The 23,175-nt window shown below is 39.5% G+C and overlaps 2 protein-coding genes across 7 annotated transcripts in view; both read right to left on the reverse strand.

The window, feature by feature from the left end:
- lmx1bb (LIM homeobox transcription factor 1, beta b) overlaps window positions 1–854 on the reverse strand; it is a 53,862-nt gene extending 53,008 nt beyond the window's left edge. Inside the window, exon 1 of one of the 2 annotated variants that reach the window (XM_085909127.1) lies at window positions 709–854. The gene's annotated coding sequence lies outside the window, so the exon portion shown is untranslated. The remainder of the gene's footprint in view (window positions 1–708) is intronic. The other variant, XM_085909131.1, reaches the window with a different exon arrangement.
- A 1,073-nt stretch (window positions 855–1,927) lies between these two features.
- mvb12bb (multivesicular body subunit 12Bb) overlaps window positions 1,928–23,175 on the reverse strand; it is an 81,347-nt gene continuing 60,099 nt past the window's right edge. For 4 of the 5 annotated variants that reach the window (XM_085909132.1, XM_085909137.1, XM_085909136.1 and 1 more), the window contains 6 exons: window positions 22,167–22,296; window positions 21,461–21,571; window positions 16,412–16,473; window positions 6,220–6,275; window positions 5,413–5,472; window positions 1,928–2,076 (listed from right to left, as the gene is read on the reverse strand). In XM_085909132.1, the coding sequence (XP_085765258.1) occupies window positions 2,035–2,076; window positions 5,413–5,472; window positions 6,220–6,275; window positions 16,412–16,473; window positions 21,461–21,571; window positions 22,167–22,296 (461 nt within the window). In that variant the 3' untranslated portion in view covers window positions 1,928–2,034. Of the gene's footprint in view, window positions 2,077–4,005; window positions 4,062–5,412; window positions 5,473–6,219; window positions 6,276–16,411; window positions 16,474–21,460; window positions 21,572–22,166; window positions 22,297–23,175 lie in introns of all 5 variants that reach the window. The other variant, XM_085909133.1, reaches the window with a different exon arrangement.

Raw genomic sequence — 23,175 nt, forward strand, 5'->3', positions numbered from 1 at the left:
TTTCCTATCCAACCTGTTGTCACACCACGCTAGGACTTCAGCAGGGGGCCAAACACACATCTGTGCCACATAGCTATTATGTTTTTGGATGTATTTATATATTTGTTTCTGTCATGCAAATGCTGATTACGAAATGGATTAATACGTGGGAGATCACTACATACTATGTCTTCTGAGAGAAGTTAGTGGTCTGTAACAAGTTTTGCTTTGATCAACCAATCAGAAGATGAAACAATGTTAATGCTATCCTGCCAATTTGTTCTGAGAGGCAATGCACATCATGATGCAAATTATTACTTTTAAATGGTACTTATACATTCTAAATGAGTAATTGTACTGAAGTTTCTAGTTCCTTTCTTGTTGTTTTTACAAGGTATATTTAGTATAAGAGTCGTCAGGTATTTTCTGTGGTACGGATGCGTTTGTAGAATTTAGTACCGTTGTCGATTGAGGAAACACATTATTTAAATAGTTTTTAGACAATAGAGACAGATAATTAAACTATGCTCATTGAGTGGTGAGTGAACCATATTTTTTTTTCCCGATACTAAAACATTTGCTGCACATTGCTGTTTACTCCATGGGATGCGGTAGTGTACTTATTTTATTTAATTACACATGTTTCTAATATCCCTTGTCTGTTTTGAATAGCTGTACTTCCTGTTACACAGGGTAGGAAAGTAAGGAAATGGATTAGTAAATATTTACCTTATGGGAGGCTCGGTGGTGCACTGGTCAGCACGTTCACCTCACAGCTAGGAGGGTGCGGGTTTGATTCCACCTCCGGCCCAAACTGTTTTGAGTTTGGATATTCTCCCCATGTAGGTAAATACTCAGATTGTCACTGCTACACCAGCAGCAGAACTGAAAAGATAAAAGAACAAAAGTTATCAGGGGATACGCAAAAGTTGAGCTGAGGCAGCTGGACTCTTGGTTTGCCCAGATTGGTTTGTTGGTTTCTTCTTGAGTCAACTTTTGTGAATTACCATGCCCAAGATGACTGAAAGAAAGACTACAGAGACACTGAAGAGATGACTCTTAGAAAAGACAGCTATTTAGTTAGCAACTCCAAGTCTGGATAGGAACAAAAAGTTACTTGTGCTGCAATTTAAGTAGAGTTTTTTTAGAGTCAAAGTTGTAGTACTGTAACAAAAAAATCATCCAAAAATATTTCCACAATGCCCCCCTGACAATTAGTTTTGTGTGAATCTTTTGCTTTGCTATTGAATGTCATTCTGTGACGGTTGTGCAGCTTCAAGGAGAAGCTCCAAAATATTTTAGCCACATAAAATTAAACCAGGGAGATGTATTACTGTACATATAATATACTCAGTTTACAGTAATAACATGGATGAGGTACAGTGAGTTGGTTATAAAAAAAAATAAAAAAATCCAAACTATGTCATTTCCATTTTACATGACACTGGGTGTGTCTGTCAGTGTACTGTAACCCATAAATTACTGCATATTTGGTCACTGTTACTGCTGGTCTTTTTATTCACAATTTTGTCTGTGAGATTGTAGGAAAAGGCGTGCCGTGCATCAGAACTGACATGTTATAATATTTGAATGATTTTCTTTAAGAGCTGACTCAGTTGATGTGTCACTGCATTGAAGTATGAGCGTCTGGGGTAAAGGCTCAGCGCCTCAGAGCTCTGCTCGCTCGTTCTGCACACTGCATGATGAACTTTGTGATGGAAATATATTTCTGCTAGAACATGCAGACCCCTGAGAGCTGTCTGTTTGTTGTGCGTTTTGGTCCCTCGGAGGCAACCGACTGATGTCAAATGTCAAAATCTCAGCCAACTTAAAAATAACAACATTAATTGGATATGAATTGGATTCACATTTTTTTTTAGCATTTCACTATATTTACATTTTACAAAGGCGTATTGTCAAATACATTTGAATCTAAACATTGTACACCGCCAGCTTTTATAACAGTAATGCATCTTATGTTTTCTCTTTTATCACTTAATGACGATCCTTTTGTCCACAGTATTGTCCCATCATGTTGAAGAAATCCAGAGGATGTTATACCAGAATGCTTCGCTCTGTGCTGAAGTTGTAGTGGAACTGCATGAGGAGGAAATATACGATATTAGTGAACACATATTGCTCCAAAGAACAAATATATATTAGCAGAGTATTATCTAGACTATTTTGAGTAAATAGCATGAGCATTTCATTCAGATGAAACACGACAGTAAGGATGTTTTTGTTCATTTCAACAGTACAATATTCAGAAGCGAGAATGGGAAGGGGGGAAAAAAAAGTTTTACTGCCCTCCTCTGGTGACTACATCGCTCTACTACGTGTCTCCCAACATTTTACTGAGCCATGCTGTATTTCCACTACAGACAACATCATAAAAATGTCACAAAAATAGGCCTATACAACACGAATGATCTCGATTCCTACAAATCTACCGATAAAACAGGCCTGAAAGTTGATGATACACTTGCCGGGGGAGTCATTCAAATGTATGTAATTGATTAGTAAAAGTAAAACAATTGTAAGTGCATTTACATGTTCTGCCTTTATGTATATGTCAGTGTCATTGTAGTCAAAAAAATGATAAATTTCAGGCCAGTTAAGTACAATTTGATATTTTCCCGCGGCACACTGGAATTTATATCATGCCACAGCACAATGGTTGAGAATCATTGCCCTTTAAAGGTCATGATATTAAGTACTATAGCTCTTTAGGTCAGAATGGGGCTTTGCATTGAATGTCAAAATGATTCCATACTTTATTGCCCAAATCTAAATGACTGATTAAAAAAAATACACATGTAAAATATAAATGCAAAAACGTCAATCCGAAACATGTTTGAACGTGTCTCTGAAAACAATGTGACGTTTCCCCAATCCGTTGTACTACTATAACAAAACACAAGAGGACGCTGTAAGATCACTAGACTAAATGCTCCAAGTCTAACAAAAGCAAACACATGCATTTTATCAATTGAATTGCAGGTTCTCCCTGTCTAAATACCTCAGATTTTGATTTTTATCCACTTGACGGAACCCCCAAAACCTGTCACGTATCACAACCCGGTTAGTGGCGTCATTCAGGCCTCCACTGCGCGAGAATTCAGTTTCAACTGCTGGCACATCAAATAAATAATTCCAGTAGAAATGTATGTAGGCTATGTATGTATCCCGTGTATTCAGATGTGGGTGAGTCGGTGTGGATGATGGATGGGGGAATGGGGTGTTATCGGGGCGAGCATGTATCAATGTCTGCCAGTTTTACACACGGGCTGACAGGACAGTGACACACTAGAACATGGGCGGCAGTCGCCCAGACGAGCCCAGCTTCATTTCCTGTTCCTGCTCCACTGCCAAAAATATGTGACATGTTGTCTTCATTAATTCCACCTCTATTTGGAGCGCACCCTCTCACACCATGCGCACACTGTCTACCTCAGTGCTTCTGCACTCTTCTATGCTAGGAAGAAACTACACATTCCAAAAGCAACGCTGAAAGGCCATCATGCATAGGTGCTAATGAAAATCCTGTCATGTGTGCACACACATTTCTGTATCTTCACACACTCCCTTCCCGAAACTAAAATCATTAAGCCGGCCGCCACCGACATTTTTCAGTGGAGCATACTACATAAAGACGTCACTTTAAATTGTGTACTAATTAACACTTAAAAAGACACAAATTAGATATGCGTGGCTAAGAGCAATTATAATATCCGCAAGTTTTGCGAGTCAATTGGGAAGCGAAAAGGATGCCTAATTGCTGGAACCAACATCATTTTAGACGAATAGCTTAAGTGATGCCTGTTAGGAAATGGACCTATCTGCAGTTGCGGCTGCAGCATTCCAGAGTCAGAGAGCACATTACTCTCAAGTATCAATATTTTCAAAGGGGTTCCAATCAAAGGCAATTAGAGGCAAAGTGCCACTTGTTTCAAAGGATGTCATGCGTACAACTTTTGGATGAGAAAAGAAGACAGTTGCAGTGGGTTTTTTTCCTCAATCAAATACCGTATAATCTTCTCAAAGGCCCAAGAACACGCCAACAGTCAAATGAGCCAACATCTCTGATGAGAGAAAACAAATGCAGAATGTATGATGGTTGAAATGAAGCAAATGCACATTAATGTTTGATAATTATCTACCTATTAGGGTATTAAAACTATTAATAAATTTTATGGCGCATAATGGATTTAAGTAAAAAATTAAGAGTGAAAAGGGTTTGGATTTTTAAGGCAATGATTCAAATAAATATTGTTTGGCCTTGTTGGAGGTCTGTGTTCCTCTGATGCTATTCTAGTTTCCTATGAAAAGCACAGCTTGTGTTATGTTTTGTGAAAAGTCTCGCTAATTATATTTCTTCCCTGCTTCTGTAGATATCATCCTGGGATAATAACAAGGGAAGTTGCAAGTAAAAATAACACAATTGTGAGGGATGCTTCCACTTGCAAACTAATTATCAAGCTAAGCTGCGACTTCATCCTCATCAGCTAGGCCACGCCATTAATCTTGTGCTGTCGTCCACTTCACTAAATCCAGCGTGTTACACTATCTCACATTTACTTCATCAGCTCCAGTGCGGCTGTAATTAATGATTTCTCATGCCCTTCCCTTCCCCAGCTCAGCTCACCATGTGTCCGCCTGCTAATCACACCCGCTGAACAGAAAAGGAGGCGAGGGAACGACGAGTAGTGGAAGAAGAGGAGAAAACGGATATGATGAGCAACCTGGTTGGGCTCACACGCTCACAACGCGCATGCAGACGCACACGCTTAATGCTTACTTTGACAGTGAGCTTCAATCAGATGACCGTATGACAGCATGGCGACTGTGATTTGGATAGTTTGTGACAGAAGACAGAGGCAGAGTGCAGAACAGACACCTGGTTTGATGAGGGAGTGTTTGCTCCGTATCACATCTCAAACCCAACAGCACCTGTTCTTTTACAGTGGTCTGTCACTTCCTGGCACTTCACATACCACAGCACCGTGCTAATGAGAGAGAAAGGGGGGGGGGGGGGGCTCTCCCTCCATTTAAAGCACACCCATGTACTACACTATACAACACACACAGTCTACAGTGTGGAGAGAAAATGAAGCATGTGCTCCACGCAAGCTCATGTTTTCCAGAGCCCTGCAAGAAGATCAAAACCTCAAGAACCTACAACATTCCGAGAGAAGCTTGATTGAACTGTTTGGGAGAAGAATTGGGGAATAAAAGTCAAGGGTTTTGGAACAGTAGACAAAGCTTTTAAGAGGGAATGGCTGCCTAGCCAGGGCATGCTTTTATTCAATTGGGGCTTAGTGGAGCCAACAGGGTCTCGCTGTCTCAGACACTTAATTACAAGCCCAAGACTGTTTGCTTTGCATTCTGGGCCAGCGGCGGCAGCTGCAGCCGAGCGTTGCAGCCTCTACTCACTTCCTCCTCGATCTCTGCCAGGGATTTGATCGTAATGCCCATTAAATTGACTTGCTGCATCTGAAATCAAAAGCATGGAGAGGAGGGAGAAGAGAAGAGGGGGGGGGGGGGGAACACAAGGAACATGGCGGTTAGGCTCATGGCTAAGTAAGCATGCTTAAAATCTTTAATCCTCTCCCTCTGTGTCAATACGAACGGGCTATGGTGACAACCGCCGCCAGCCAGCCAAATGGACTGCATTGAGCCAGCGCTGCCTGAGTGCATGCATTCATCACTCAGGGTAAGGGAAAGGAAAGCAGATGAAGCAGATGAAGGGATAAGAGAAGAAAGAAACAGGAAAGAGAGCGGTATGGATAAAAAGAATTGAAAAGACAGTGGTAGAACGGCTGGAGAGTAGAAATGAGAGAAAAAAATAAAAGATAATCTAGAAATTAGGAAAGTAGGAGGTTGCAGGAATGGACATTGCAGTGGACAGGGATGATGGGGAAAGGAGAAAGAGTCAAAAAATCAGATGAAACAAATGTTTGCATTTGCGTGTATATGTCTGTATGAATTGAAAGCTTGCTTCATGCAAAAACAAATGTAATGTCATGTGAAGAATAAGTTCAGCTTGTGTCAATGTAACCGACATGGCTTTTCAAGAGTTACACTAAATGGATGGATGGATTTTAAGGTAAAGTTGTCATAAAATGAATGGTTACAAAATAAAACTGTCATGAAAGTCATCTTCCTCTGGACTTCTAACTGTGCCTTGGCTATGGCTGTGGTTACAATGATTTTTACTAGAAAAATTCAGCATGATTTTACCTCTTTTGATGTATCATAGAATCGCTGAGCGACCCCAAAGGGCACACCGTCCATGGCTGTAAAAAAATAAAGAAAAAAAGTACTTTTAAAATGTGACTTTATAGACCAAAATTGACAATTTCTTTCCTTTATTTTGAAAGTTTGAACAAATGTACGTGTGGCATAATGAAGCAACAAAGCTATCAACATCTCCCGGCCCCCCGACACCTCCCCTCCTACCCATCTATGGAGACAAGATGAAAGCCTTTTCTTATTCTTTGCTTCTCTCCTCCAAGCCAGCCCTTCCCAACCCTCTTCCACTTTAATTACTCTTGATTATTCCTGATTTTGTCTTGTCAGAGAGATGTTCACCTCACAAACAAAGACACACTTACACCCGGCATAGAAAATTTGAAAGAAGAAAGACAAAACGCTGGATATGAAATTTGCATGAAAATAAGCCTCAGCGTTCAGCCCGACAAAAAAAGGTAGATTGAAATGAGGACTTGCCAAAAGCACGGTGGTATAATTAGCATTTGACCAAACAAACGAGCTTCAACAGAGCTATAATTAAGCAGGCCTGTAATTAAGTGTATGCCCTTTATCATAATGATCGTGGTTAAAATGGTGTGATGGCTGCCAGTTGATTATTAATGGTGTAACCCAATACTGCCTGTATCCTGCACTGGAATCAAGGTGTCACCACTGTCAGGCTAGAGTGCAGGTCTTTGTTTATAAGAAAAACATTAGGGCACAAATTAACACGAGGTGACAAGAGATACAAAGCCTCTCGGTTCAGACTGAAGGATAAACTGCAGCTGCTTGGCCTCATTAAAATGAATGAATAAATAAAATAAAAATAAGAAAACTAAAAATGTGGCGCTCCGACACTTGATGCACAGTGCTTTGACAAGGGCCCCAAATATCAGTAGGCGGAGTGTCCAACTGGGATTTTTCAGGCGCTCGGCATAGAAAATTAATTTTCAAGTGTAAAGTGAAGCTGCTCCTGATTAAGGGTTTTGCGGTTCTTTATAGGAATTTCCAAAATGTTGCCTCACTTTGGCGCTTAAATCCCTTGCTTTGTTTCTATGTCTCTAAGTTTCCCGTGTACTTGTTTGATTTTTTGTCTCCACTGTAGTACTAAAAAAAAAATCTCAAATGATAACAGCAGAGATTTGATAATGATGGCAATGGTGGTAGATTCTATAGATTTACACTATGGAAAATTGCAAAGAACTTTAAGAACTTTTCCTTCTGGTACTACTAATGAAAATAGTTCTTTGTTAATCGATTCAAACTGCAGTGTGTTTTTAATATTTGCTGTAGTGAAAACCAACTACAGTAAACTGGTCTAACACGGTTTAGTAAACTTCAATATATTTTTTGGGTGGGTGGGTAATTTCAATCCTTCTTGGAGAAAAATAAAAAACTCACAATTTAGGAATAGCAAAATAAAATATGTCGAGAGTAAAGCAAGATCATTGGATAAAAATAGTGTACAACACAAAAAAAATGAAATAAACAAAGTAAAATAATACAAGCACATATCTAAAAAACTGAACCGTGACATAGCGAAGGTTTACCGTAATAGCTAGATCCTGTCGTCTGCTACATAATGGTTTTAGTCAAATTTATTTATATAGTCCTTCATCACAGAAATGTTTCAGAGGGCTTCAAATTATTTCGTTTTTGTTTGTTTTGTCTTATTACAATATTTAAAGTATTTGGAATTATTGGCCAGTATTTTCTGTGTATGTCTAATAATATTTTAACAGAAAAAAAACATTACTAATATCAGTATTGGTGTTGATGAAATTGCAAGAAAAAGTGTCGATATTGTATGGGATACAAAAAGTGTGTTATCACCAATCCCTTGTAGATATGATTACTTGTTTAAGTTAATAAAAAAAAAGATAAAAAAAAACAGAGAAAACACATTCACTACTGCTGTCACTGAGAGAGGAGAGCGGGAGGGAATACATTTGAATCAATAGGCGGCCATGGAGTACTGAGATTGCAGCGGCTGATGGATCTGTGTGGCGTGGACAGATGGCTGCACGGCACTGAAGGCCAGGGACTTTCCTTATTACATTTAAACCGGGTCTTACTTTGTATTCCACCACCATCCATACCAGTAGGGCTATCTTACATCCAGATGAATGAAAAGGTGCTGAAGATGACTTGGTGTTAAGAAATGGATATCTGCTTCACGGCAGAATCCAACACAAAGGGCAAAAGTAATGTAAATACAATCTTCTGGCCAGGAACTCCATTATAAAGCATGTTGGAGCTGCTCAAAATGCTATGGTCCATTACCTTATGCGTGTCACAGTATGGAAGGATTGGGTAGTTACTTGGCATGTGGAGTATGTGAGAGCAGTCAATAGGAAAATGTCACCTCAGATTTTTGGTGCGGTGACTGTGATGATGGTGATGATCATGGCAGTGAGCAGAGAGGTGGCGTTAAGTAAGGAGGACCCCGTGGCTTGAGTGATTGTAGTGTAAAGAACGGAGTCAGCACAGGCCCCGTGTGGATCATTGCCTTATTAATGGCTCCGTCAGGTGCGATGAGCAATGGCTGCATTGTCATCTCCAATCCCTGGGCACAGATGAATGGCTGTTTCAGGGCGGGAAGGGCTCCCTCCAACGCCAGGTTGAGCACTAATCCCTCACCCCTCCGTTGTAGGATGCACTGTCGCCCAGGACTTTCGCAACGCACCATTGGCTTTCCAGGTCTCCGGTAGACACATATACGCTCACGCACTTTATAGCGTTGCACCCAGAGACTGACTGATGGGAAAATATGCGTGCTTGATTGAGCATGACCCATATTACCCCAACCACATCTTACGGGTAAAGCTCTAGGAATGTTGATGAACTTTTATTTTACACTTCACTAATCCAACACAACTGCATTGATCTCTGTCTCATAGCGTTTCCAGGGGGATTCTGACTTGACCCTGAATTGGATGAAAAAGGATCTTTTTTTTTTTTTTTTGGGGCGGGGGGTTGTTTGTGTTCTCAAGACCAGATTAAAGAAGACTCAAAATGTTACGTTAGGGGTTTCATTTGTTCTGCGACCACCTTTAAAACTCAAAACATTTGTATCTCAAATCATATTTCCCCATTGATATGAATAGAAAAGCCATTAATCAATTCCAGCTCTTCAAAAGGCATTCCAGAAATTTGTAATGAAAACAGAACATTATATTATACTGGCTAAAGAATACAATCATGATATTGAATGGAATTAAAAATATTTTGTCACATTTTCTCCTTCATTGTGTGCACGCCTTGGCCGCCTGGAGGACATATGGCTTTACCACGATGCAGAGTCTCTTAAATAGGGAATGTATATATAACATTGTCCTAGTTGTACCAAAGTACTGTGATATAGGATACATATAAGTTTTGGCGAAATAATAATAAAAAAAAAAAAAACTTTCATTGTAATACAATGAGTGTCCTATGAAGTGTTAGTTTGACATGGGTGTTATATGAGACAAATTTACAAGTAAAGCTGCTCAGAAAATTCTATATTTATTTTATTCAAACAATGTGACGCAGCCTGCTTTCCATGTGTAGCCTGGCTAGACAATGCGCTACCTCTCATGTCACTGTGACTCTCAAATTGAGGGGGATTCTTTATGCAGACCACAGAAATGCTATTCTAGTTGCAGAGTATACAGCTCTCTGTCACCTCTGCAGATAATGGTGAGTAGAAGCCAAGTAAGCTGGAAGAGGACCCCCCTATGCCCACTCACAGCCCTTAGCCGCATTCTGACATGAGAAATAGTGCCCAGGCCTGACAGCATCTCGGAGACATATTGTAGTTTATTTTGTCGCCCGGGCATGCCATCTGTGCCATTCCAATGGAGGGTGTGAGCTCAGGCTGCTGAGAGAGCGAGAGGGTGCCAGGCTGCGGGTCCCTCAGTAGCTCCGTAGCCACGGCAGGTCATTAGTCAAATTGCCTAATGAGAGAGAATACAAATGGCCTTCTACCCTGACAGGAGGAATTTTGGAGGTGTCAGAGCTCCTGACCCATGCTACGAGAACAGATGATAGCTAGTTGCTATTTTCAGATTCTTTTAATGACTCCATGGCTCAATCAAATCCATTATTTTTATTGTATCGCTCCACTGTTTTCCTCTTGTCAGAATAGAGGGGCATTTCAGTGAAGGAAAAGTCTCTAAAATGGGAGCTCTATCTACTGAGTGAATTATTTATTTCATTTAATATTATTTATATGTCCACTGGCGCATCAGCTCACGTATGAGAATGCATATGTTTACTGTCTAATTAGTTGATTCTTTTATTTTATTTTTAAGTTTGTGGGGCTTTTCTGACACATTTTAAAGAATAGTAATTGACAAAAGCCTTTTGTCGATTACGATGCTTACACACAATGTTGCACTTTAAGGTTTGATAAAGAGAAAACTTTTCTGGCAATTCATTGAACATTTTATGATTGTAATTATAATGAAATACCTCACTAAATAATGCTATTTCAAAATGCTAAATTGGAAAACAATTTTCCACCTGCGAGGTGTAAGAAACTTGGTGTTGAATGACCCACTTACCTCTCCATCTTAGACACCCATTTCTAAAAATCGGGATGTAGGAAGGGAGCCAGGAGGCAGTCCCAGATGGACTCTGGCCCATCAATCTTCCAGAAAGTGGGCAGAGCCTATGGTGAGTTTAATGCTCAGAGGATGAGGTAAGTTTGGAAACTCGAAAACCGCAGCACTAATGGTGTTTGAATTTACAAAGAGTGAAATACATTAATTTTCACTGGAACAAAAACAGAACAAAAGCCTTTTAATAATTTTTCAATCTGGGTGATCTCTTGTCCCTGGCTCGCTGTTGTGAAACTAAACGGACTACCAGACTTTAATCAGCAATCAGCAACACTGTGTCTTTTCCGACACTGCCAAGGCACCGTACCGATCCCCAGCTGTGGCCGCTGGTAAATGTGCAGCTGAATGTCTGTATAAATGGGCAGCGCCTCTCTGGACAAGTGTTAAAGCTGGCAGAGGGCTGACACTAAATTGCATGTGCCGGATGGGACACAGCAGACGGCACAATTACACAAATCCCCTCTTAATTAGTACTTCTGCGGGCAAACTAACCAGTAATGATGCAAGGAATGTGTCGAGCTCCAGAACGCCTAACAAGAAAGGCCTACCTTTGGTGAACACTCACTCATGTGGTTATGGTTCCCATGAATGAGTGACTGATGTGTGAGTCCTTTTGATCAGTGCAGCTACTTGGGTTAGCCTGCTCTCCACAACCCTGAACCCTCAGTGAGCAACTTGCCCTCTGTACTGTGGAACAGCGGGACCCACATGCTTGTGGTTGGCGTTATTAAGTTCTCCATGCTCACAGTACCAGGCAATGTAAAGTGGCATCTCATGCAGTGAGTAATGAACGGTGCCAGAGTGGAAGCAGGAGGGATGACAGCCAAAGAGGCCTCCTTGGCAGCCACTAACCTGGGCACGCACCAATTTATCATCTCTCAACGCCGATCCACAAATGCAGTTCCGCCATTTGTCATTAATTATACTAATAACAACAGGGTTTTTCTCCAGTATAAAACGGCAAGACTAATTATTCATATCGAAACACAATTGGGTGTACTTAACGCTCTGTTCATTGAAAACGATAAAATCTAGAACAGAACACTCCGACGGTTATTGCCGTGCCTTTACGGTACGAATGAAATTGTAAAATTGTTGGAACTTCTTAACAGCAAATTTTTACACCTGCCGGGGAAGTTTTCAACATATCTTCTGAGATTCTCAGTTGCCCTTTTTCCAGAGCGATTTCATCCCTATGCTCTGGTTGTGCTTCCAAAATGGCATCAAAGTATGAGAAAATCATTCATTACAAACTTAACAAGTCAGCAGAAGCCATTAAAAGATTTAATGGCATATTTGATCATAAATCTTCTTAAACTATATTTAATGACTGGACTTTGTGAAATATTTTTATCAAGTTCTAATTAGATGTGTGATAACAAACCCCGCTGTACATGAGGCAAATGAGGCAGCCATGACAGGCCCATCCATTGAGGCTGTCCACGTCTGGACACCGGAACTAATGGAGCTCTGCTTCTATCTCAGGCATGGATAGAAAGCAATGAGGGATGAGCCTCAGGACTCTAGTAAGGTCCGCAAACCTTACAGGCATTTCAAAGTCCGTTATTAAACAGTTAAAGGGGACCAAAATGTTTGAGCCGCTGGTCCCTTACTCATAAATGAGCAACTTAAAAAAAGAAACAATTAAGATTCACACGTGATTAGTGCACAAATTCTTATTGATGACATCAGATATAAATCTTTTTTTTTTTTTTTTTTGTCATTAAATGTCGATTAATTAAAAAAATTACTAAACTATGATTTTACATTTTACGATACATTTTAAACATTAAAAACATTAAACAGACAAACACAGAGCAAATTATTGTTTTGTTTTTTCTGACGACTGTTGTAAGGTACTTAAAAAAATCACCAATATTATACCTCACAAAATGAGATGCTTAGAGATGACAGTATGAAGAATAAATAAAGTTTTGTCAATTAGATGCTAAACTCCATTTTAACCAAAGCTTTGAACAACACATTATCATTTTATTGAATGAAATCTTATCCATGATTTTGCCTATAGTGTTATGCGCAAATAATTATTAGATGCAAGTGCTATTGTCTTACAGAATGACTGTCTGCTTTGCCTTTTGCTGACCAGGAAAATTAAGAAGCAAAACTTGGATTTTAAGAGCGCTCTTTTCATGTCTTGATGTAAGCTCTGGCATTACTTCAAACATCAAGATTGATTTCATAGAAATCCCATTCCATCGAAACGAAAAGCGCAGCAGTAAATCTGCCCATACCTCCCCCATAACACTTCCATAAATGATTCATTCAGTTCAGTTTAACTGACGCAAAACAGAATGTCAGTGAGCTGTGGCTGCCCGAGTCATGTTGCAAGTGGAGCACAATCCCGTGCAGAAAACCAAGGCGACAAAAGACACAGAAGAGAATGACATTCACTAATAAGAGCTTTTCTGGCACCAGCTAGAGGTTGTATTTTATTTAATTCCTCAATTTAGATAACTGTGTTATTCTAAAATATTGGCCCGGCACTATATGCAATCCATCGCCGAGTGAGAGAGGGACTCAAATGATCGCCTCCCCCGCACAGCCTGGCTTAGACCCACACAGCAAAAATAAGATGGAACTTTTGTTTGAAACCTGATGAGAAACCTCTTAGTGAAAGAGCTACGCCAAAATAATCTTTTTTCTCTAAGTTAGTCAATCAAGCAATGATGTAGTTTGGGGGGGAAAGAAAAGAAAGGAAGTAATTTTGCTTAATCAGTGAGCACCATCTGGAACAATTAACCACATTCCACAGAACTCCGAGGATCAGTCATATTGACTTATTAAAGATCCAGAATTATACAAGTTATAAATCCTTGGAAAAACCAAGCCTACGCCTGCCTGTCATGACTATTTTAACTTCAAATACAGTGGAATATTTGATAAGGCTGAAAAGAGGAGATTAATATATGCAAATTATGTTGAGCATTTAAAAGCCCCCCCACCACCACCACCACCCCAACAACTGTCTTGCTTTTTTCCTGTCTCTTATTACAGGGCTTTATGTTTTATTCATACACCAACTTACCTGTCATTCCATAAGCTGTAATATTACGAGGGTATTATTAAACAGCATAAAGTGGAGCTTTAATTGGAAAGCGCCATTGCATTTTTCCAATTATTTGCTGCAAATTAAATGAAGATGCGCACACTTTAATATGAATTTTAATATTGTTTCCTGAGACTCAGAAATCACTGACACGCTGTCAAGATATTTTGCAAACCCAAGTTAATTTTGAGCTTTCTATTTTTTCTCCTCCTCTTCCTCTGAAGGATGAATTGTCTTATGTCTGTTAATTTAACTTCCTCTAATGGATGGGGAAATAATTGCACTCCATATTACTCTAGATGAGGGCCAATGTCAGGATTTATTTTTGATTAATAAGACAGATATGCAAATTTATGACTTCCGTGAGATTCGCTTTTTTTTTTCTAAATGCGGTGGATGTTTGCTGAACACTGCAACAGACTTACTTTCTCTACGTTATCTAAGTTCAATACAAGTTTTGGGTTGAATTTATTATTCTTTGACAGCTGGATTGTTTCGTTACATACAATTTTCCATCATAACAGACCTAATTGGGAAGGTAAGGATCAAAGTGATGTGAGCACAGGAAAGCATACAGTTGCTCTGAAAACTTGATAACTCCTCAAATTAACTTGATCTGTCAAGTGAAAGGGGGTAAAGAAGTGAATGCGAAGAGGTTTTAATATTCTGGTAATAAATGTCAAGGCACCTGCACATCACATCTGTACATAATGTGACTGCTGATGACACATTTCCCAGACATGTTACCTCTCCTCCCCTCAACTCGCTTTTCTTTCGTGTGTTGGGGTTTTTGTTTAGTTGGGAAGTGACGGAGGGTTTAATCAAGAAAGCAGGCAATTCATCAATCCTAAAGAAGGCGCCTGTACGAGGCTGACAGAGCGCACATGGTTTTAGAGCAACTCGAACCTGGCCAGCTGTCAGCCTGCACATACAGACTCCCACGCGCCTACACACACACACACACACACACACACACACACACACACACACACACACACACACACACACACACACACACACACACACACACACACACACACACACACACACACACACACACACACACACACACACACACACACACACACACACACACACACACACACACACACACACAGAAGAGCTACCATCACACTAACAGTTAAGAATTAAATAGGTTGTTGTCTAGAAGGTCACACGAGGTCTGAAGGCAATCTCATTGTTAATGAAGCTAATTTTTTTTCGTCACATTTTGATGCTGTGAGACAAACAAAAGATGTGCTGCTTCTTTTTGTCCAAAGATAAATGACGGTTGTGGTGAAGCGTATGCACAGTTTGTGCTAGTTCTTCACTGTCATTCACATCCCTTTGAAACTTGCTCTATTCTCATTCTGAAGCCACACAATTTAGAGCTTATTTGTCTTAAATTGCATTCACATCATGACTTATTCCAAGTATTCATTTTATGATCAATTAAATTGGATTGTAGGTTTGTTTTGTCACCTGGGATGGGTGCATAGCTTCCCCATGAACCATGATGATCGAAATAATTCGGGTCAAAAATTTATAGAAGGTTTATTTTGAATTTATGAAAATAAATATTTCTTGTTGCAATTTGTATTTTATGAAAATATCCAAATGAGGTTTGGTAAAAGTAACAAAAGCTCGGGTGTGCCTGTGCTTGAATAGCAAGAGGAATCCTCACCACATGGTGTCTCTCTCCAGCTAGATAAAAACCTGCCTGCTTCATTCACCTCGTCTTCACACAATTTTCAGGCTGGAGCGCAGATTCCAGTCGGAGGTTCCTGTATTGCTTCGACTCTGCCTCTAAAATATAATAGTCTCACCCTGGTTGAATTCCTCAAGTCTCTTTGTCAAATATCGGAATGCAGGGTAAATAATATTTATGCAAAGTATTTTTTTTATATCATAATTATTTTTTTCAATTGAATCATGATTATTTTTTACATATGTTAAAGTTTCTTAGCTGCAGATCAACAATGTAAAAAAGAAGACAGCCTTATCGCGTAAATGCAGCGTTGTTTTTATGCCATTGGTGTTGCTGACTTAACAATAACGGGTTTCTGCTTTGGTTTATCTTAATAAATCCTAAATGACACAGCTACTGTACAAAGAAACTGGGAACGGGGGCAGGAGTGGGCTTATTGTTATAGTGGTACTTTCCATTACTCCACATTCAATTATTGCTACTACTACTGCAGTTGTGCATTAACCTGATGAAAATATTAGAAGCTTGCACATGGCATTTGTGCAAAATTTCTAATATTTTCACACAGTACATACGTATTGCACCGTTCCTTTTTCACTTTATGCACTCGTACATACTCAGATTCCCACAATGCCACAAAACTACTATTTCATTTGATTTGGTTATTTGGTTTCCTTTTTTTTTTCTTTTTTTTTATTGATTCTCTTGTTAGCTGCTGGTCTGAGTTCCCATATCAAAGTGTGTCTGTGGCGGGAATTACAGTGACAGTAGAACGGTTTATGTAAGTTTGAGAGGCTTTACCTGTTATGGTGCCGCTGCCACAGTTTTGGGGCTCATAGGTTGGCCTGCTGATGGTCCTCCTGCTGTCAGAGAGAAAATAAGAATACCATGTCAGTCCACCAATACTATCTTTTGGTGAATGCCATAATAAAATATATTCCTATAGCCTTTATTGGTTTGTAGGTTTATATGGACCTGAAATATGAAAGTGTCTCAGTCTCAAAGACAGACCCGAGCTGCAAAATCAAAGTTTGAGTCTAAACGGCGGAAATAAGGCAAAAGTTTAACCTGCATTAGTTGCCTGCGGGCTTGCACAGACCTTCAATAGGGCTTTAGAGCAGGATCGTGTTAAGTCTGGAGGAGCCACGGGATTCCATTATTCAAGGGAAGTCTGCTTTTACCGTTTCATGGCCTTGTATTACAGAAAACAGCACTGAATGCACTTTGTGGGCAGTTGAAGTTAACAAACCATATAAGATTGAAATCCTCATCAATCAAGCTATCACAAATTACACCCCTTGCTTCACCCCTACGGATCAATAAATCCACAGCTAGTGAGGAGGAGAAAAAAACTGCTTCAAGAGAGCTGCAAAACATGACGTGCCTCCGAGGTAGCTAAAGAATACAGCAGCTATAAAACAAACAATCTCATAATGATGACGCGAGTAGTCAGTTATATCATTAAAGTGGGAATTGCTATGATTAGAATGCACACACATTGGACGTGATGCAAGATCAGGTTCGCAAGATTCTGCAGAAGTCACCGTTGTGCTATAAAAATAAGGAGAATGTGGAGGCATATGATACAGAGTTGTTTGTTTGTTAATTTACAAATTATATGTTCTATGTACATAAACATATACTATGTTCTATTTGTGGATAGCAGTCTTATGCTAGTTGGGTGGGGTATCACATTTAAATTCTTCAGTTGAAAGGCGGAGCTGTACACAAATTGCTCCTCTGGAAGCCTTATTTATCTTCACCAAAGAGAAAAATAAATAGAATAATTTCTATCAAGGGCAATAAAACAAGACTTCTGACTGCCTTTAAGTGGCATTCATGAGATGAAACTCACAACTCAGATTTCTTTGCAATGAAGGGGTCGACCACCCCTCCACCACCACCACCTTCATTTACATCAGCATTTGGCCATGTTGAATGCAGAGCAATGGTGAATTTTTAAAAGGTTGGCATCAATCTTGTGGGGACAATTGCCATATTCGTTGCAGATGTCTTTACCTTGCAAAGGTTGATTCCGTTGCTGAAAGGAAAGCTGCACATCTGTCAAATCACACAGAGATTCAGCACACCGATGAGGTGGTGGTGAAAGGTTTAAATGTTGTTTTTTATTATTATTTTTTTAGGAGTCGGTGTTTGATTTAGTCAGGCAATACCCAGCGAAACCATGAGAAACTAAAAGTGAAGTGGGAAATGAGGGCAGTTAGCTTTACATTTGAAAATAAAGACATTACACTCACAATGGAAAAATTCACGTGTTCACACGGAGCTTTTCTAAAACAAATCTCGAGGGTTGCCTTTGCCATCTGCTTGCATTGCAAGGCCGTCTCAATCCAAATTGGAATATTCTAAATACAATTTTAGGTGCACTGGAGAGACCGACATATGGCAAATCAATTAGACAACTAATGGCCAAAACAAAAACATGGCAAGTGCATTTCCTAATCAACAACAGAGTCGGGACTTGTATTATGGTAGCCACTAGAGTTTTGACAACGATTAATCCTCATTTCAGTCAAAGAGAGTCATATTGACAGATATTCCTAATTAATTAGAAAATTCAATTATAGTGTAGTTCCTCATCAAATTATAGTAAAACCGGGAACACAGCCTAGAAGATTTACCCAATTACAACACCAATTGTGAGACTTCTGCTCCCACAAAATATGTCAAAGTGAGAATCATTTTAGCGCCACAGCAGCTGTTAAGTCCACTTCAGTATTTTTGCAGTTGCCATTTAAATCTTTTGTACAATGTTCTTCATGTTGCTGTATTGTCAATGTCAAATAAATAAGGGAGGAGAGAGACACCAAGAAAGAGTGGCCACACAGGTGGTATAGTCGGCAGAAAGGCAAGATGATGAAGGAAGTGGCATCAGACACAAAGCAGAAAGCGCTTGTTTTGACACACATCCAGCCTCTCCTGTGAAAACATTTCCGCACCTTCCTCTATGACTTGACAGTGTTGCTTCATAGGTGCCGCTGTCTCAGCCGTCATTCCCTTCCTTTAAGCTCAGTGTCAGAGGCTGCAAATAGGCACTCTCAAAGTTTGGTGGCTGAATAGTACGAGCGATTTCCATCAATCAATCAATCAATCAATCAATTGATCAATCAATAAATCAATCAATAAATCAATCAATCAATCAATCAATCAATCAATCAATCAATCAATCAATCAACTAACCAACCCTGGCACTGTTCAGAAACCATGAAATTGATCTGAGTCACTTCTCGCAACTTTTCAGAAAGTAACAAAGTAATGCCAAAAATTAAATATGGAATGAATTTCAACAGCTTTGGTACAATTCAGTCAGAAAACAGAGTCATGGTGTCGTTTTCTCTCAGCGGTATGGTGTATTAGGTAGTCTTGAATAATCAGCATGCAACACAAATTGATAAAATATCCTGCTGAGGTGCTACAATGTGAGTGTCACAGGCAGAAGGCAGCCAGATCCGGATGTATTGAGATGCCAGTTCTGACATGGCTGATTCTTAAAGTGTCATGTGTAACAAAGTCAGTTTTGCTATGGAAAGGAAGGGGATATTCTTCCTTGACATTTATATCACACTAGAATTTGATTTAAAAGGCGTCTGTGTACACAGGGCTAGAATTGTAACAGAAAGGTCCAAAAATGTAATCCGAGTGAACCAGAATCAATTGTAATATTAGGACAAGGCTAATTTATGCAATCAGTGACTAGCGGGGTCAGATATAAGCCTTGCCAATGACAGTTTTATCAGGAGAACAAGTGGAAATGTGATGAGTGAAAGAGGATGGAAGGCACCTTTACTGGACACATTTCAAGGTTGCTTGCATAGTGCGACCAGTGGCTGGCATTTGTGATTTTCCCACAAACTGCAAAATTTGTGGGAAGGATAAATAAATAAATACAAGTGGTAGAGGGTATTTCAAATGCTCATCGTATACCCGTCACACTATAGGTGGATAATGGGGCAATATGAGAATTATTTGCCTTATAAAAAGGCACAAAAGGAGTGGATTTCTTCTTCTGCTCTCTGTTCAAACAATTCTCATTTATGTATTTACTTTTTTCGTAAAATGAGTAAAATTATTTTTTATATTGTGTCAATTTGTTTTCAGATTAGAGAGCCTAGAAAATGTTCAGGGGAAAAAAATATATATTTTTTTTTGATCAACTTGATCCAAACTTTTAAAAAGTGCAATGTATCCAGATTATCAGTACTAGTGCTGCTCATGAAAAAAATGTCTTTTGAAATGTAGCCACAGTTGCGAATACATTACTCGCAATAAACAAATTGCTCCTGCATTTGTACAGCGGTAAGCTCAACAGCTTTGCATCCTAAACATTTTAGTAGCTCAATATGGTGTAACAGCCTGAGCCAATAAGAACTAACTGTTGCACTTCATCCTTCATTTCACTTCAGCTTCCTGTACTAATTGGTGAGATATAAAATATCAGTAAAAAATGGAACAACCCAGCATTGATGCATATAAAGGCCTGGCGAAGCTTAACACCATTAAAACATAATTGATAGCTTGAGGCAGATTAACATTTGAGAGGAATGATCACAAGCCTACAAAATGATCCTGAAAATAAAAAATGATGGTTCACCATTTAAAAGGTTTTGTGCTCATTGTTGAGAGCCCTAATTGAAGAGGCACTATGAAATTTTGTAAGCAGGCAGTAAACCTGTTGCTGAATATAAATAAAGTAGAGAATACTTTATGGAACAATGCTGTCGAGTTACACTGTCTTCGACAATCAATGACTCGAGTAGTAATTGTGAATAAATCTCTGTCAGTACTCATAATCTGTGATTTTCAAATGACTGCAAACATATTTGTAATAGCATGTTAGGGTGTTTTCTCTACATGCGACTGCACATATGCCTGATAAATAGTCAAAGGAGTTTGGCGACAGTCCTGTTCTCATGTGTCATTGAATTATGGATGGAATTACTCACAAAAGAAAACTGAGCGTGCAGAATGAATTTGAATGTTAATCCAAAACCGGCAGCCTCTGATCTCAGCAGGCATCGGAGGGGGTGTGAGTTGCTTGAAGGGGCAATTCATCCCAACCTCTGATCCTCACCAATTTGAAAGTGGGCTTCAAAAGAGCAGAGAATGACAAGGTAAGCGCTGTAAAGGCACACAGACGCCTTGCTCAGTAGCTCTGAATTTGTGGCCTTTTATTCACTTTACTTATTTCTTCTCATTTAAATATATGGCCATGTGAACAGTCTCTGACACTGTGAAGCTTTTATGTGGCTTTTACTCAGCTCAGCAAATGATAGCAAAGCAAAAAGCCTCATGCTCTGGCAAACATACCAGAATTCTCTGCCAAGCTCACTGTGACAAGGTCTCAGCTGTTTATTTAAAATTTGCAGTGGAAATCCCCAGGTCTTCATTGCGATAAATAATTGAGCTTATCTGCCTTGGAGCTCACTGTGAAGCCTGAGGCAGAGGATGCTCCAGCAGCATGAGCAGAGAGCCGACACGCACACTCCAGCATGCCAAAGATCTTGGCGTGCTCCTCCCTTCCTCTGCAGCTGTTGCTCCTTCTTCAGGCTACTTCTCCTGCTGTTTGTGTGCACAACACTGCTGTTGTCCAAGTCAAAGAGTGGCCTGTTTCTCTGCCTTCTGGGAACTCCACAACTAGTAGATGCTTAGCCCTCAATCAAGGCATGTTGTGGACTCTCACTAATATTGTGTTCAGCTACCTTTCTTTGGAACTGTTCAAGTGTACCACAGAATATATGATGACAAATAAAACAACAATGACCATGAAATAATAATTCAACAAGAAGGCAAAAACAAAATTATACGGACACTAATTGTACAAAATATTACCTCTCAATGTCAGAAGGGGCACCACTATTAACTTTGCTGGATCTCTGTTGAGATGACTGCAGATGAGGAATCTCTCCCATTTGATACCATAACCCCATGTTATTGATCTCACTGCAAAATAATGGGGGGCAAATTCTCAAACCTGTAGCATCATTACATCATCATTACATATCATTGTGACGGTGAGCTGAAATTTCAAACTTGGCCCTTGCCACTCCTGGAAATCTACTCGCCAACCCACAGCCCATGGCCAGAGTACAGTAAGCATTTCCTTACGCCTTTCTACTGGCCACTTTACTCCAACAGTAATGACAGCAATGTGGTGGCACTGGTGGGAATTTCAGGAATATTTATAGGACCGTGGTCAAACTTGCATAAAAGACTTCATGATTTACCAACTCAATTTCATCTCCTGCACACAATGCATGCAGAAGCATAGGCAGCTCAAGCAGTGATGAACAAACAACAATTTACAGTTAAAATTCATTTCAAGTTGGCTTCAGCCAACACATGATCATAACTAATAACTCAAATTACTTAATTAATAATAATTGCATAATAAATTCATCCTCTAATAATAATTAATAATTTTATTTACTGCATAAAAATAAAGTCAATCTACTCACTAGTCATGATGCTTTCAGATGCATGCCATTTTATTTTTGCACAATTGGTTTTTACCGATTTGCATTGGTCAGCAACGTACCCCATGCTGGTGTAGTGGACAAGATGCTGCTTGGATTTGGCAATGATCTGGAAGTCAAATACAGCCGTATCCGCAGCTGCACGTGGGCTCATTTTCACACAAAGTCTCCTTTTCTTCATGGCAGGCTCCTCTGATCAGGGAGACAAAGTATCAGGCAGACATTGTTATCATATAGGTATTCCGTTTGTCAACCCAAAACAACTCAAGGGGTTTCCATTTTTCTCAAACTCCTTTCGAACTATATAGTTGGCTCACTTTGGCTCGTAGTTGTAATTGAAAATTTCACATTGGCACATAATCCATGTGAACACAATTAAACAAAAAGCTACTATGATCATTTATATTATTTCAGAGCTAAGAAGCAACAGAATATTCTTCCACGACAGGTATTTAAACTGGTTTCGTCTGAAAAGAAATGCATAGGTTATCCCACATGTACAGTACATTAAACAAGGATCCACACAAAGTAATTAAATATTAAATTACACCATAGACAAACAGAACTTAATGTCTTTTCTTCTTTCTCACAAAAAATGCCATCCTTCTGTATATTGCTTCTGTGCTCGTCTCATTTATTTCCCCAGCAACACCGTGAGTGCAGCATAAATGGAACGATAATAAAAATAATAAACAAGCTGTCCTTGCTCCACTCACCAAAATATTATTACATTTCCAAGGCATGGATGGTGAAGGGGAAATACATAGCACTCAAAAAGCACTAAAGCATTGGGGAATGCATTTCATTAATATTAGATAACCCCCATGCACTCGTCCTCTTCCCAAATAAATACATAAATAAATAAGGCCCTCATAAAGAAAAGCACAGCTCCAGCTTAGATAAACAATGACTCGTGATTCTCTTGTGTTATACCTCTGGGGCAAAATGTTTATTTTATTCCCACAGTCTACCATAAACTAAGGTAACCTGCACCCATAAAACATTCACAATCTCAAGCAAAGCGACCCCCTCCATTTGAGCTGGTCAGAGAGTAAGAAGGGGGAACTAGGC

The sequence above is a fragment of the Syngnathus leptorhynchus genome, chromosome 4 (assembly GCF_054491065.1).
Source record: "Syngnathus leptorhynchus isolate UIUO chromosome 4, UIUO_Slep, whole genome shotgun sequence".
NCBI classification, from domain to species: Eukaryota; Metazoa; Chordata; class Actinopteri; order Syngnathiformes; family Syngnathidae; genus Syngnathus; species Syngnathus leptorhynchus.